The sequence below is a fragment of the Balaenoptera borealis genome (assembly GCF_965194805.1).
Source record: "Balaenoptera borealis genome assembly, chromosome: 16".
NCBI lineage: Eukaryota > Metazoa > Chordata > Mammalia > Artiodactyla > Balaenopteridae > Balaenoptera > Balaenoptera borealis.
The window spans coordinates 16,443,696-16,460,554 of NC_138872.1; the positions used below are offsets into that span (position 1 = coordinate 16,443,696).

The 16,859-nt window shown below is 50.9% G+C and overlaps 1 protein-coding gene across 7 annotated transcripts in view; it reads right to left on the bottom strand.

The window, feature by feature from the left end:
• GDAP1L1 (ganglioside induced differentiation associated protein 1 like 1) overlaps positions 1-11,450 on the bottom strand; it is a 23,974-nt gene extending 12,524 nt beyond the window's left edge. The window contains exons 1-4 of one of the 7 annotated variants that reach the window (XM_082361786.1): positions 11,177-11,369; positions 10,896-10,935; positions 5,533-5,725; positions 4,327-4,500 (exon numbers count right to left, since the gene is read on the bottom strand). In XM_082361786.1, coding sequence (XP_082217912.1) covers positions 4,327-4,500; positions 5,533-5,725; positions 10,896-10,935; positions 11,177-11,289 — 520 coding nt within the window. In that variant the 5' untranslated portion in view covers positions 11,290-11,369. Of the gene's footprint in view, positions 1-4,326; positions 4,501-5,532; positions 5,726-10,895; positions 10,936-11,176 lie in introns of all 7 variants that reach the window. The other 6 variants (XM_082361784.1, XM_082361785.1, XM_082361787.1 and 3 more) reach the window with 6 other exon arrangements.
• Positions 11,451-16,859: the final 5,409 nt, after the last annotated feature.

The window sequence follows — 16,859 nt, forward strand, 5'->3', positions numbered from 1 at the left end:
GTTTGCCGGAAATGAATATCACCCTAAATGTGGACAAGCTCATGCTTCAGTGAACGTCTCCCTCACCCCTTTCTGTAGTGAAGAAACGGATTCAGAGAGGCTAGTAAATTCCACACTAGTAAACAACAAGCAGATTTTGAATCCGGATCTGTCCGATTCTCAGTCTAATGCTCACTCACTGTAATCCACAGGGAAAAACTTGTTTTAAAAAAACTATAAGAGAGCTTGGTGTCTTGAAACTTCCACTTCTGGTGAGGCAACTTCCCTGAAGATTCAGGGACATATTGACCGCCTTTCCTGGGAAATTGGCCTTTTAAAGATGCTGAAAAGGCCTGGGTGATGGAATGTGGGTCAATGATGGAACTCAAGGCAGCACCTTGAGAATTATACTTAATGGGAGAGACAAAGTGTCCTATAATCTGACATTAAAAGTCTACCTGTAAGCTGTGGGTTTTACAAGAGGAGGTGGAAGTATTAAGTGGGAAAAGATCCTGAGGTCTGTTCCATGATTGGGGCAGGATTTCTCTGGAACTCTTAGCCAGTAAGTCTGGGACATGGTGGTCCAGGTGTGTGGTGGTGCCCAAACCTGGCCTGCCCTCTCCCCTGGATCCCAGCTCCACTTGGACATCTCTTGGGCTCCTCAAACTCATCCTGGACCAACCAGCCTCATCATCTTCTCTGTTCCACCTACTCCCTGTCTGCATTCTCCCCAAACTGCAGCACCCTTGCCCCATACTAAGCTAAGCCAGATGCCTGGGGGTTGTCCTCAACTCTGCCTTCTCCCTCCTCCCCAAACCAAATCTGTCCCAGGTCCTGTTGATTTTCCTATTTAATCTTTCTCATGTTTAACTTCTCCCTTTCATTCTTCTGACTCTCCTTTAGTTCAGACCCCCCAGTGATCTCTTGCCTGGATGATGTGACCCACCCCCTGTCACCTGCACTCTCTCTCCTCCAAGCCCTTCTCCCAACTTCTGCCAGAAAGATCTTCCTCAAACACACACTTGACCATGCCACTCCCAGCTGAAAACCCACCTCTTGCTCCTCGCTGCCCTCAGATAATGTTCAAGCTCTTCAACTTGCCTTAAAAGACCCAGCAGGATCACCTCCTCTCCCCTTACCAACTCCATCTTCCATTAAGTTTCCCCACTGTCCCTGTCCCCAGATGGTAACATTTCAGTCACTCACTCCAGATGCTTAACACTCCCTGAATGTGCCAGATCATTCCAAACTCCTAGGCTGTTGCTCACACTGCTTCTTCCTGGAGTAGCCTTCTCCAATATTCCTGAAAATCCCCTTCCAGGTCCAGCTTAAGATGACCTCTTCTATGAAGCCCTTCCTGATGCTCTAGGATGTCTGACCACTCAATGCCTTTGTCCTCCAGAGTACGCTGTACAGATTTCCACCAGAGAATACACATACACACACACTAATCAGAGCTGCCATTGCACGAATCCATTCACATTGTAGTCTATATGAAAAGTACCCCCTGGACTTGTGCAGTGCACAACCTGTGTTACTGTACATGGAGATTTTGATGCTAATTTACTTATCTCTGGATGTATATGTCTCCCACTAGAACCTGAGTTTCTGGAGAGCAGTGGCTGTATCAGATTCATCTCTGTTCCCTTAAAATCCAATACAAGCCTGGCACAGAAGAGGAGCTTAGTGAGTGTTGAATGAATGAATGAATGGAATGAGTGAATAAATGAGTGACTGCAATTGTTCAGCTTCTGCCCTCTGAGGTTTCACTATCCACCACCCCATCTCCTGGCCTGATACCAGTAAGCATATTCCCAGATCTTTCAGCTTTGGGGCTATATTAAGTCTCATTGATATTTTATGAGTTTGAAGGTCAAGTACAGCATCTTCTCTCTTGCCAGTCACCCAGGGCTGCCCATGTGGCTCTCTTTAGACCCCAGGAGGGCAGACTAGGCCAAGGAAAGACCTTGGACTAATTGGGTTGGGGGGGTCACTGCAAGATGACTTCTGCATCCTGTGAGGTCCCCCCCCACCAGCTGGGCTGGAGCCTTGAGATCCTCTCTGCCCCCCAACTGCCTTCTAGGCACCTTCAAATGGCTCAGGACAGGATGGGGGAGCACCTCCAGCTTCCGAAGCACTTAGGGACTCCCTCCACTTAACCCAGGCCACCATCATTGCTCACCTAGATGACAGCCAGGGCCCCCTAACAGCTCTACCCAGTCTTCTCTCGGTTGAACAATCTTTGTAAAATGCAGATCTGATCATGCCACTTTCCATCACTGTTTCTCCACTGCCCTTCGGATAAAATTCCAATTCTGCCAGCCCTACTCCCCAGACTTGTACCACGACTACACATGCCCACATTGGGCTACACTTCAACCACATTAAAGTCCTTCAGTTCCTGAAACACACCACGCCCTCCCCTCCCCCCAAACCCAAAAGGATTCTCCCTCTCCTTCCCTTTCCAACTCCTGGTCATCCTTGGATGTTGCTGCACTCCAGAAGCCTTTCACGACCCCGGAGGCTGGGATGGGCATCTTCTCTGGCCCCACTGCCTCTATGTTTCCCTTATCATAACACTGATTGGTACTAGGTTAGAAAAATTTTAATCAATGTGGGTTTTTTTTTTTTTTTGCTACACTGCGTGGCACGCGGAATCTAAGTTCTCTGACCAGGGATCAAACCCATGCCCCCTGCAGTGGAAGCACGGTGTCTTAACCACTGGACCGCCAGGGAAGTCCCCAAATCAGTTAATTTTGAATAGATTATACATGCATGCTTGTTTAAAAATTCAAACAATGTTAAGGAAGGTACAGGGAAAAGTAAATCTCTCTCCTCTCAATCTGCAGTCCCTTAGTTCTGCTCTCCCAATCTTCTCATGCGTCCTTCCAGAAATACTCCTTGTGTTTGCAAGCACCTGTGTATCCATTCGACCCCCTTTTACATATATTAATGATAGCACACTAGATGCATTTTTTTGCCCTTCGCTTTCTCCCTACTTACTAATATATCTTAGAGAGCATTCCACATGCCTGTTATATTTTTTAGCAGCTGCACAGTATTTCATTGTTTGTATGTACTAGAATTTATGTACCCAGTCCCCAAATCATGGTCAACTGGGTTATTTCCAGCCTCTTGCTATTACCCCTTATGCTGCAATGCATATCCTTGTACATACTTCTTTGGCGCACCCATCCAAGTGTCATTGCAGGACAGTCTCCAAAGTGTGGGCCTTTTAATATTCGATATAGAGGGCCAGACTGCCCTCCTGAGAGGTTGTTCAAATTTACTTAGTCCTGCATTGTAATTATCTGGTCATTTGTCTTTCTGCTTCTATGAAGCTGTGACCCTGGGAGGGTAGAAGCTGTGACAGTCCCCTTCTGTCCCCAGCCCCCAGCCCAGGGCCTGGGTCATAGGAGACTTCATAAATGTTGTTAAATGTTGTTGACTCAATGGGGACAGGACAATATAAATATGTCCTGAATCTTGTTCAAGGGCACTCTAAAGAGACAAAATCGAGTGCCACAACTTGCCCCACCTTTGGACATGAGCCTCATTCCTTTGAGAGAGACGAAGTGACCGTTTACTGAGCACCTATTATCTACTTGGAATCATCATGCTTCATCTGTGTACTGGACCCCATGGTGTCTGCATAGAGCCTGGACCAAAGTCTGTAAACAGTTGTTGATGGATGATCTCATTTAATCCAACACATATTTACTGAGTACTGAAAAAATGAAAGGATAAAGTAGGCTGTGGGCACAATCAGGCTGGCAGTTAGGACAGTATATGGGGATGCTTGAATCAGAAATCAGAGACCCGGGGCCTTGCAATATCTGGGCAGTCTTCCTTGGTGATGCCAGCCCTGATGTCACTCGGTGCCCTGGGCTGCCAACCCCAGGTGTCTGGGGCTGAGATGCCTGTGGGGAGGTGTCCCAGCTCCCATGGACAGGCAAGCCTCTAGGGCGACAGATAGCCCTATGGCCTCTGTATGGGATGGCAGGACAAGAGGAGCGCGCAGGAGAAGGGAATGAGAGAGAGAGACTGCCAGAGAGGGAGAGAGACATATTCAGCTCGAAACAGGGTGAGTGAGATGGAGAGCCAGAGAGACAGAGAGCGAGCCAGAGTGAGGGACAGAGAGCTGAACAGAGACAGAGACAGACAGAGGGATGGAGAGAGAGGCAGAGGCAGAGGGATATCCATGGGGAAGAGGAGAGAAGGAGGAAGAGGAGAGATAAAGGGAAGAACGTGAGTAAGAGATACAGGAACGGGAGGAAGAGGGAGGAGGTGGGCGAAGACCGGGTTACCCTGAGGGTTCTGCGCCCCGACCCCGACCGCGTGACTCACTGCGGATCTCGGCCGTGGCGTACTTGGGGATCATGGAGTCGGTGGTGAGTTCGGGGTGCAGGATGCAGCCGTGCGTGTAGGCGTCCATGGGCAGCGCGTCCAGCAGCTCGCGGTACTGCAGCACCCGCGCGTGCTGGGGGCTGCCCGCCTCGGGCATCAGCGCCACCACGTGCTCTGCGGGGCACGGCCGGGGGCTGGGCGGCGGCACGAAGGGCCCTGTGTCGGGCCTCCCGCCCCCCTGATTCAGAGAGGCCAGCCTCTGACACCCCATTCCCCAACCTCAGTATCCCGGAACTGCAACATGTCCACAAGTTTGGGGCCCATCCCCTTTCCTTGACTCTTGAGAGAAAGTCCCCACCAGGCTGACAGGGGACCCTAGTGATCCTGCCCGCCTACCTCTCCTCACTGGAGCCCTGCCGAGCTGTCCCCTGAGGGGCAACTCCTCACCTGCCTGGTCTTGTTGCCAGGTGGGTCTCTAGGCCTAGTGTTGCCAGACTTGGAGAGAAGCTGGAAACCGGGATGTTTGAAATTGAATTCTCCTTGGTTTTTAAGTGTTGGCAACTAATTCATATTCTTTTAAAACAGTGCATGTCCGGGCCCTGATCTCTCATCTGCATTTGCAGCCTCTGCCATGGGCACTGAGCTTCTGGACTTGAGCGAGGCCAGAGGGAGGGAAGTAGGGACGGAGGACATAGGGTTCTGTGGGGTTCTGGGGTGCCGGGCCCTGCTCATGTCTGCAAAGCTCTCGGGTATCCGGGCCCATGTCTGTGGGGTTCTGGAAGAGCCTGTGGCCCTGACTATGCTTACAGGGCTTCAGGGGGCTGGGTCCTGGCCGAGCCCTGGCATCCCTGGGAGATCTGGATCCTGTCTGTGGGGACTTAGAAGGGGGTCTGGGTCCCGTTCATGCCTGATGGGCTCCGGAGTGTCTGTGGCCGAGCCTGTGACTCCAGAGTTCCCGGGCAAGGAGGCTATAGCCCTAGCCGCTCCAAGGGGGGTGTCCGGGCCATGCCCTTTCCCTCAGTACCGGGGAGGGGGGGTCAGGTCTGTGGGGTCCCCGGGGATCTGTGGCCATGCTCTGCGGTTCCTGGGGGGCATCTGAGCCCTGCCTGTAGCCCGTGGTTCCTTGTGGGGGAGGCCGGGCCCGGGGGGGTTCCCCAGGCTTTCCAAGGTTCTGGGGCGCTGTCTGGGCCTGCGCGGCCGCCGTACCTCCCGTGAACGTGCGCTCCACGTAGTCGATGATCTGGTCGTAGTCGCTGATGATGTTCTCGCGATGGAGGATGACGGGCACCTCTTCGCCCAGGTTGAGCCGCATGAACCAGGGCTCCTTGTGCTCGCTCTGCGGCAGGCTCACGTCCCGCTCCTCACATGCCAGGCCCTTCTCGGCGATCACCAGCCGCACCTGCAGGCGCCAGGGTCAGAGCGGGGAAGGCGGGCGGACACACGGGGACACTCTGCCCGGGGGGGGCGGGGCGTGCGGGGAGGGAGGTCAGAGGTCACACACTGGAGGGGACAGTGTTGCTTCCAGCCCACTCCTGGGCCCCTGGGGTACGGGATGGGGGATACATCCCCGGGGCCTGGTGGTGGGAGGAACACAGCTCTGCCCTGGGGACAAGGGGCAGAGCTGCCTGGTGGTCACCGGGCTGGGTGTCACTGCTGGACGTACCTGGGATAGGATATCTGGCTCTTCTGTGTGCGTTTGGGCGGATTCATTACACTTTCTGGGCTTCATGGTTTTTTTATTTGCAGAATTGAAGTATTAATAGTAGTACCAACACAGTGTCTGGTATATAGATGGTGCTTAATTCATAATTCTCATTATCAGGATTGGACTATCAGCCTGGCCTCCAAACGTGAATCTGGCCAGGAAATTTGCAGAAATTCTTATCATCACCATGATCAGTAGCAAAATTTCTCAAATTATTTGAGAAACAAAGTGAAGTGAAAAATAATTTGCCAACATCAGCCTAGCTCTTTATTGTCCCCAGACACTTTCCCATCTGGCTGTTGGATGCTCACAATAGCCTTCCAGAGGAGGGCAGAGCAGAGACTATCTCCCGTTTGTGCTGATGAGAAAACGAAAGTCCAGAAAGGGCAACTAACTGACCCAAAGCCACACAGCCAATTTAGCAGTAGATCTAAAACTAGAAGCAATGATTCCTGGCTCTCAGACCAGCGTTCTCTGCCCTGGGGGCTCCTTCCAGGGAGTCCTGGGCCTGGCCCCTCCTGAGTCTTTCCCTAATCTCCAGGGGGTCCCAGACAAACATATGACCTGGTAGATGCTAACGGAGAGCCTCCTGACCCAGCCCAACAGTTCTGAGCTGGCAGATGGTTAATGCTCACCTAGCCCAACTATCCCCTGCCTGTGGACTGAGGCTCAGAAGGTAGGCTAGACTTGTCTAAGGTCCCCCAGCAAAAGGATGGCAAGCTCCACTCTTACATGCTCCTCCCTACTAATAGCTCCAGCCCAGGAGAAAGAGAGGGCACCCCTGAGAGAGGCAAAGGTCTATTCCTGTTAAGCATCGATGACCCCTGTACATACCTAGGTGGTAGTTCCCATTCCCTTCCTGCCTGACCTGGCATCCTCCTGGCAGGTTCCGCCCAGCCACCCAGCGTCTGGGTCAAGCTGGGATCTCTGAACGGATGGAAACAGAAACTAAATCAGGCCGTTGCCCTTCGCGGGTCCAGACGTTTGGCTTTCCATCCTGGCAGGGTATCTGCTCCCAGGAACCACTCCCTGGGCACTGCCCTTGAACTCCAGTGAGGGTGCCTGGTGGGGCTCCTGCCTGGGGAGGGGACTGTCTTTAGAGGAACAACAGTCCTGCTTGGAGCTGCCTCAGGGTCACACCAGCAAGCAGCCAAGGAGACTTTCTCTTTTAGCTGAGCTGCAGGCCAGAGCCATGTGCCATCCTGCAGGGGACGGTGACGGGGGGTGGGGGGGGGGGAGGAAGCCAGGCCCAGGGGGAGGGCATGCAGCCACCAAGGCCATCTGCCTTCTTTGCCTCCTGGAACTGCGCCAGACTTAGGTGGTCACCACTCAGTGTGACCAGACATCGGCTAACTCTGGGCAAACTATCCCCCCTGTGGGTGCCTGAAAGTCACCCACTGGTGCTTCATTGTCATGACTAGGTACTGTCCCCCCTCACCCGGGCCCTTGTTTATGAGAAAACTGTGATGGGCTGGGTTGGCGTCTCTGTCCAGCCACTTAGTTACAGTGTGACTTTGTAAAAGACACTTAGAGTCTCTGAGTCTTAGTTATTTATCTCAAATACTTTAAAAAAATTAATAAGCTTTATTTCTTACACCAATTTTAAGCCTACAGAACCAAATGCCTTTTTTATGTAACATCTTATGGCTTACAAATGCGCCATTTTTCAACACTTATTTATTGAGTGCCTACTCTGTGCCAGGTCTTGTTCTAAGTGCTCAAGACTCAGCAGTGAACAAAATAAAGATCCCTGCCCTCAGGGAGCTGACATTCTGGTGGAGGCAGACAGATGAGAAGCAGTTAAAATGAGATGGTGTGTCAAAAGATAGTGAGTTCATCGGAAAAAAGAAAAAATAGAGCAAGGTAAGGGAAATTGGGAGTGCCAGGGCATCAGGGAGGCAAGTGGCAATTTTAAATAGGGTGACCCATCAGGGCAGGCCTCTCTGAGAAGGTGACATTTGAGCAAAGAACAAAAAGAGAGTAGTCCATACGGGGATCCAGGCAGAGGGACAGCCAGTGCAAAGGCCCTGAGGTGGAAGCACGTCTGACATGTTTGAAAAATGGTGAGGTGGCCATCCTGCTGGAGCAGGATGGATGGAGGTGACAAAAGGAGAGGAGGTCAGAAAGGGTCATGCACAGGGACATTTAATTGAGACTCCTAGACCCAGGGGTCTATGAATACATTCAGGGAGTCCTCAAACTAGGATGGGAAAATTACAGGTTTATTTTCAGTCATGTCAAGCTGACACTTAGCATTCTCTTCAATTATGAGTGTAGGCAACAAAGCATGGTGGTATTAGCAGTGCCTGTAATATTGTCACCACTAGGAATCAGATATTTTCATCACTTCACAGTTGCTGCAATTACATCCGTCACGACTTCAACATTACAGTAGTTATTAGTCCTGCCACTAGATCATGTGATACTATGGGTTAATACAGAAACACATATTATTATGTAACAAATTTGTTTTGAAAATATGTCAATAGCTTTACTTCAGTATGATTGGTTTTCCTTCTAATCTAATACTCCTATGTATTTGATGTTATTCAATTAAAAGTACTATCCTGAGAAAAGTCCATAGGCTTCCCCTGATTGATGAGTGGGTCCATGACCCAGGCAAGGTTAGATCCTGCAGTAGGGCCTGAGGCCATTATGAGGACTCCGGCTTTTTCCTGGAAGGACTTGTGAGCCACTGTAGGCTTCTGAGCAGAGGAGTAGTGAGATGTGCAGTTCTCGCCTGTGGACCTCCTGGGAGTGGGAGAGGGGGTGGTAAATGGTCAAGGGCAGCATGGACAGGGCTGGGGCGCCAGTGTCCAAGAGCTTGAAAAGTAAGGCCAGGGTGGCAGGTAGAGGTCATTTACTTCCCTTCTGCCATGTCTGGGAGGGCCCTCTGCATGCAGGCAAGGCCCTTTAGGACTGATGCGAAAGAAGGAAACGCATCTGCTAAGCCCATACTGTGTGCCAGACACTTAACACATGTCCCTGTCCTTTCAGTCCCCCAGGAATCGTACAGGGTCGGATGTAAATATCCCCTTTTCCAGATGAGGATGTTGAGGCACAGAGGAGGTGAAGTGACTTGTCCAAGGTCACACAGCCAGTAAGCACTCAAGATGAGACTGGAACCAGGACCATCTGACTGCAGAGCCCATGTGTTTTCCATCAGGCTACACTGCCTCTAGAACCCACCACAGGCCCCTGGGCAAGGGGAAGGCCCTGGCAGGAGAGGCAGGAGAATGCTAGGCTGCCTTGGTCAGAGGCTTGGTCACAAATGGGATTGCAGTGGGTGGTCCCATCCCTGACTAAGGGGCCACCTTAGCCCTGAGCTCATGCTGAATAAGGAATATTCAGGAGGCTCCCTCAGGAAATGGTGATGGGAGGGGCCACCCTCCTACCTCCTGGTCACTGGGGCCTGGCTCCTGAGGTTCTGGGGAGGAGGAGATCCTGGCATCTGGAGGTCAGTCTGACTCATTCCCAAACCCCCCAGCAACTTGTATAGAGCCTGGCATGCAGTAGGTGTTCAGTATGCATGTACAGAAGAGTCCCAGCATGACCTTGGTTAACTCCAACCCCTACTTAACCTAGCACTTTAGTGATATCATAACACCCGTTATTAACAGAGTCTTGACACCATGCCAGGCATTGCGATCAGCACTTTTTGTGCATCATCTCATTTCACCATCACAATAGCCTTCTGAAGAAGGTACTGCCATTAGCTCCATTTTACAGATTATAAAACTGAGACTTTAGGGAAGCAAAGTGACCGGCCAAAAACTCCATGGTGAATTATTGGAGAAGATGGCTATCCTGCTGGGGACTTTCTGGCCTCATAGTCTGTACTTTAAACTAGGAACTACTCAGAGGGGGATCAGTGGACCAGCTTCATCAACATCACCTGGTAGCCTGTTAGAATGCAGCATCTTTGGCCCTACTCCAGATCTGCTGAATCAAAATCTCTGGGGTGGGACCCAGCATTCTGTACTTGAACCAGTAATGTATGCTCAAGTTTGACTAGTGCCAGTGTAGAACACTAAGCTATACCGCCTGTTCAACAACCCTCAGCAATCCTGAGAGGGGGTTGCAATTAGAAGAAGTAGCTATTATTGTTATTATTATCCCATTTTCCAGATGATGGAACTGAGCCTGGACCAAGAATCAAACCAAAGAGCCTGGTTCCAAGGCCATTTCTCTTTAAGGAATCTGTTTCTCCATCTGGAAAATGAGTGAATGGAACAAAAGGATCTTCCAGGGAGAAGAGAAGTCGAAGGGTCAGGCAATGGGTGACCCTTAGGCTCCAGCAGGACCGGCTGCTGGGACCTGGCCATGGTGCTGAATCCGTACCCCACAGAGAGGACAGCCCAGGGTGAGAGACTGCGCTCCTAGAGGCCCCTGGTCTTACAGGTTCAGTGCTCGGACCTCACCCTCAGGAAGCGGGAACCCCGATAACTCAACACCAGTCTGCATTCCCAACCGCCTTCTAGCTCCCCTGAGTCTGAGATGGGACCGTGTGGCCGTCTGTGCCTTTAAGAGCAAAAAGCACAGACCTTATGGGCCAGCTGAGCTGGTTTGAGGAGATGGGTTAACTCCTTCCTTCTCAGCTCAAGATTGGGGGTGGGGGTGGGGGGAGGGCTAGGGTCAGACCCTTCAAGCCCCAATCAGAAGGCCCCCAGCCGGGCAGAAGGGCAGAGGAGCTTTGACCCGCAGGCCTGTGGCATGGGGACAGCAGCGCAGGGGTGGGGGGGAGGGGGGGAGGGCCTACTGGGGCCGGAGGCTGGGCCCCAGGAAGCGCCCCTCCCCCCTCCCCGCAGCAGCAGCCCCCTCCAACAGGCCGCCTTCCCAGCAGTGCCCATTCCCTTCCCCTTGCCTTTGTCTCTCTTCTCAGCTCTTCAACAGACCGGGTCTTTCTGGGAGGGAAAGAGGCAGAATGGATGTTCCTAGAATTAGGGACGGTGCTCCTGGGGCCCAAGACAGGGCCAGTCACCTCCCGGGAGGGCAGCCCAGCTTCCCCCGTCCTCCGGGCCCCGAAGCCCCCGATTCTACCCTCCAGTCTCTCACCAGGTCTTCAGACCTCTTAAGCCCTCCCGGATCCCCTCCCCCAAGCCTCCTGGTGCATCGGTTGGGTTCCCCTGCTCCCTCGGGCTCTACCTTCTGCGAGCTGAATGACTGGGTCCAGTGGTACAGAACCAGGCTGTCCTTGGGCCAATGGGCGTGGCTGGCCGCTTCGGGTGCTTCGGGGGCCTCCACCGGCTTGGCCGCATCGCTCTCCAGCGCCGAGATGGGCCACCAGCTGCAGTTGGTGGGGGTCAGGTTATTGGGGGTCGCCATGACAGCCCGAAATCAGAGGGAAGAAAGAAGGAGGCTCCGGCGGTGGCGGCTCTCTCTCGCCCAGCATCACATGGCCTCGCCGAGCCTGCCCCTCTCCTTCGCTCCCTCCCTCCCTTCCCCGTGAATGTCATTACTCACTGGGCAAGTGGGGGAGGGGCGAGGGGGATCCCGGGAGCTCCTTTCCTCCTCCTCCCCTTGGCCCACCCCTGGCCCGTGCCAGAAAAGCCACCAGTCCAAGGTCAGGCTCGGTGGAAGGGCACCAGGAGCCATAGGGAAGTGGGCCATGCCCCCAGATAGCTCGAATCTGGCCAGCCACCTGCCGAAGATTCCACCATTATAAACGCATTCTGCCTCTCAAATCTTCTAAAAGGCAAATAGGACAACTGGTGTTATAGAAATACATTCCTTCTATAAATCAGTGTCTGGAAATAGCTCGTCTCTCTTTGAAGCTGTTATTTTCTAACTTTTCTCCAGAAGGACCTCTAAGGGCAGAAGGGAACACATTATGATTTATTGAACAAACACTTACATAGCACTCCTGTGTGTCCAGGCACCATCAATTCATTTAACCCTCACAATAATCCTGTTAGCCTCACTTTACAGAGGAGGAAACTGAGGCGCGGAGAGGCTAAGTGACCTTGCCCAAGGTCATCTAGCTAGTAAGTGGTGGAGCTGAGATTTGAACCCAGGCTGACCAGCTCCAGAGTCTCTGTTTTTAGCCATAAGGTCATAATATGACATTAATGTAAATGACAGCACAGCAAGCATTTATCAACCCAAGCACTCTACATGCATCACCTCATTTCATCTGCACAGTAATCATTTTTTCCATATGAGGGAGGTGAGGCTCAGCGATGTCAAGTCATTCATTGGTCCAAGGTCACATTTTCACCCCAGGAGACAGGCATGACTAGAGGAGCCCCGTAGTGCCTTTGCTGTCACATAGTTTATCCTAAACATTCATAGGAACTTTACATAAAATTCCTTAATATATCCTTGCTTACCTTGCTATTATGTTTTATTTATCATTGAGCAAATAGATGCACCAGGAAAATAAGCTTCTTGGTTTGCCCTCCCTTGGCAACTTTGATCTTGGGCTTTCAGCTTCCAGAACTGTGAGAAAATACATTTCTGTTGTTTAAGCCACCCAATTTGCGGTATTTTATTATGGCAGCCAGAGCAGATTAATATACCTAAAATAGAAGTGCATTATTTGTATCTTTTCAAAAGAATTCAAATTGGGGCTTCCCTAGTGGCGCAGTGGTTAAGAATCCGCCTGCCAATGCAGGGGACACGGGTTCGAGCCCTGGTCCGGGAAGATCCCACATGCCGTGGAGCAACTAAGATCGTGCATCGTGAGCCTGTACTTTAGAGCCCGCGAGCCACAACTACTGAGCCCGTGTGCCACAACTACTGAAGACCGCGTGCTACAACTACTGAAGCCCATGGGCCTAGAGCCCATGGTCCGCGACAAGAGAAGCCACTGCAATGAGAAGCCCGCGCACTGCAACAGAGCAGTCCCCGCTCGCCGCAACTAGAGAAAGCCTGCGTGCAGCAACAAAGACCCAACGCAGCCAAAAATAAATTTAAAAAAAAACAAAAAAAGAATTCAAAGTTGATAAAAAAAAAAGAGATACTACTGGATTTCCCCTTACTACTGGGGGCAAAGCCAGTCTTGGTCCCCACCACTACAGGAAAAGAGGGAGGAATTAACATGGTCATCTCAGTGTCCTTTAGCCAGGTCCTTTACAGAAATCCCACAAGAAGAGTATTAATGTCCACACTTGACAGATGGGAAAACAGGCTCGGCAAACAGAAAATGTCTCACCTCGTATCACCACCTAGGAACCAGCAGAGCTGGAGCTGGGATCTGCGTCTACCTGATCCCCAGATACACCTGAGGTTTTGTTGCTGTTTTTTATTAAAGATTTTTTTTTTTGATTTGGACCACTTTTAAAGTCTTTATTGAATTTGTGACCATATTGCTTCGGTTTTATGTTTTGGTTTTTTGGCCACGAGGCATGTGGGATCCTACCTCCCCGACCAGGGATCAAACCTGCACCCCCTGCATTGGAAGGTGAAGTCCTAACCACGGGACCGCCAGGGAAGTCCCAACACCTGACTTCTTTTCTCCTCCTCCTCCTACCTCCATAGAACAGATGCTGAAATGGTCACAGGGTGGGGTGGGGCTGGACGACATCCTTCAGCCAGTAATGATCACTCAGGAGATTTTGCTTCCAAGTTCTGTGCAGGATGAATGGTTCTCCTGGGAATTAAAAGTCACCTGAAGGAATTCACTGTGAAAAATCCTAACAGTGAATGTATCTAACTTCTACATCTATTACATCAGGGCCCGCTGACTCAGGAAGCCACAGAGATCAGAGAAATGCCGCAAATGCCGTAAATGCCGTAAATATGAGGCCGGCCAGGTATGATCCCACAGGGTGTGGTGGGGATTGTGGCGACTCATAGACCCCAAGTTGGTCTTGTAACAAACATACTTGTGAGCCAGAGCGAAGCCCTCGTGTAGTTTGTTTGCAGCCTCTGCTTTTGATAACTTAATTTTTGCCACAATCCTGGAGGCAGTGTGTTAGTTAATATAGCACTAGCTACTGTAACAGCTAAACTGCCAAATCCCAGTGACTTTCTTTACCCAGTTGAAGTTTAGTTTTTCACTCACGTTAAGTCCAATTAGCAGCTGGCAGGGGGAGGGGCAGGGGGTTCTGTCGACCTGCCTCTGTGGCTCCCGAGATCACCCAGGCATTGATATCCAGTGGGCAGTGATCTTTATGGGCAGATGGTAAAGAGAGAGCAGAACACCAGGTGAGCACGCCTCACTCTGTTCACATCCCATTGGACAGAACCCTGTGGCCGCCCCACTTAAAGGCAAAGCAGAGCTGGGTATTTGAGTCCCTGGCCTGTAGCAGCCACTTTCCAACAACTATCCTATGGACGGTAAACAGATCTTATCCATCCCTGCCTCAGGCAGTTATTATCATCTCTGGTTTATCAATGGAGATACAAATCTCAGAGAGGCTAAGTGACCTGTGAGAAGTCACACAGCCAGGAGCACTGTCTTTCTGACGCCAACCCAAGGATCTTTTTTCTATCTTAACGTTTCCCAAACTTGCCATCTCACGAGCATCTCTTGTTAAACATACAGGTTCCTGGCCCTCACCCCAGACCTTGAACTGAATGTTCGGGAGAGAGTGTGGTAACTTGTACTTCCACTGAGACTCCCAAGATGATTTTTTTTTTTAATTTATTTTTATTTATTTATTTATTTATGGCTATGTTGGGTCTTTGTTTCTGCGCGAGGGCTTTCTCTAGTTGTGGCAAGTGGGGGCCACTCTTCATCGCGGTGCGCGGGCCTCTCATTATCGCGGCCTCTCTTGTTGTGGAGCACAGGCTCCAGACGCGCAGGCTCAGTAGTTGTGGCTCACGGGCCTAGTTGCTCCGCGGCATGTGGGATCTTCCCAGACCAGGGCTCGAACCCGTGTCCCCTGCATTGGCAGGCAGATTCTCAACCACTGCGCCACCAGGGAAGCCCCCAAGATGATTTTTATATCAGTCTCTACACTAGGGGCTGCACCCTGGGGAACTTTGTGAAACGCTAATCACTTGGCTTCAGCCCCTAGAAATTCTCATTCAATTGGTCTGCGGGGAGGGGCCCTGATATCGACATGTTGTAAAGCTCTCGGGTGACTCTGATGTGCAGCCAGGACTCAGAAGCACTGCCTCTGGTCCCCAAGCAAACTGGGCTGGTCCTCAGAGTCACCTGCGGGAGACTTTCAAACTAAAGCAGCAAGAGAGAGAGGGAGGGAGGGAGGGAAGGAGGAAGGGAGGCTGTCATGTGATTCTTGACCCTGGGAATCGGCTTTTTAAAACACCGTTCAAATGATTCTAACATGCAGTCCAGGTTGAGACCTACTGAATAAATGGACCAGAAGATTCTGAATCAGTAGGTTTGGGGGAAGCCAAACTTTCCATATTTTTAAAGTTCTTCCAGGAGACTGTGATTCCACTGCCCTAGGGCTTTGCTACTCAAAGTCTGGTCTGAAGTATCAGCACATCACTGGGAACTTGTAAGACATGCAGAATCTCAGGCCCAACCCTAGAGCTGCTAAATCAAAACCCACAATTAACAAGACCCCCAGGAGATCAACACACACGAGTGGGAAAGGCACTGCTCTCAGGCACACGGGCTTTTTGCAGGGAGGACAGCAGTTTATATCCTCCAGTCAGGGCTGACTCAGCGTCTCTCCATCCCCACTCACCCCCTCTTGAGGCTGCAGAACCTTTTCTAGTGTCACCAGCATAGTCTGTCCTCAAAGGTCTGGGCCTTGCTGCCCCCATGCCGTGGCCATCTGTTCACGGATACTTTGTTGGAAGGTCTGGGCATGCTCACAGGTCAATGACTCAACAGGGAGCTGGCAGGCCCTTCCTGCCAGGGCAGGACATCACAGATGCTGGGCATTGACTTGAGGACCAGACCGTGGGATTGGATGCTTCACCTGAAGATCTCTTGTTCAGGTGGGAAGCACCTGGCACAGGGTCTGGCATGTAACAGCATCTGCCTGGTAAATATTTGTTGACCTAAATGTAAATGAGCACTAATCCTTTGTCCATGAATGGTAATTTTTGGGCACTCCTTTTGTGCCCTTTAAAGCATTTTTGTCAGGTGTTCAGATTGTGTTTTTCTTCTTGTTTTCTCATTAAGTTCTAATGCTTTTTCATCTAGCTTCTCTCTGCACGGCATTCTTTGTAATGGTAAAATAACAGAAATGGCTCATGAGAGGGGGTTTGTTAAATCATTCAGAGGCTCTCTTCCTCCAAAGCCCATCCACCAATACACGTTAAGAACCTCTTTTCTGGAAGGATCCCAACAAGACACCAACAAGCATGGTCTCTGGATCAGTGGAATTCTGGGTGTTCTCTATGAATTCTCTATGAACTACCTTTCACTTGGCTGTATCTTCTATTTTTTTTTTTTTTTCCCTGTTCTGAGCACCTATTACTTTTGAATAAGAAAAACTAACCAACAGGAACTGGATTGGTTCCAAACTTCATTTAAAATCTCTCATTTATTTTAGCCAGCGTTATCTAATTGACAATGTTTTTATTTACGAAAATTGCAAATTGGAAAAGAGTTAGTGCTATCAATAACCAATTAGCCAGAAAGCTGAGGCCCAAAGAAGTAAAGTGGTTTATGTGTCCCAGAGAAACAGGCAGGCAGGAGCAGAACTCAGGCCCTGACTTGCGGATGGGTGTTCTTTCCCTCACATCACCCCCTTCCCTTCCCTCTGGGAGCCTCTTACAGCGCTCTCTCTCTCTCTCTCTCTCTCTCTCTCTTTCTCTCTAAGTCAACAATGCAGGGGCGTCTCAGGCATCCATGGCCTCACAGGCTGGACATTCCATCCCACTGTGTGAATGGATCTGTGTGGATTCCAGAGAGTGGACAGAGCCATTAGACCAGGCAGCCTCACATCTGCCCTTACTTCCT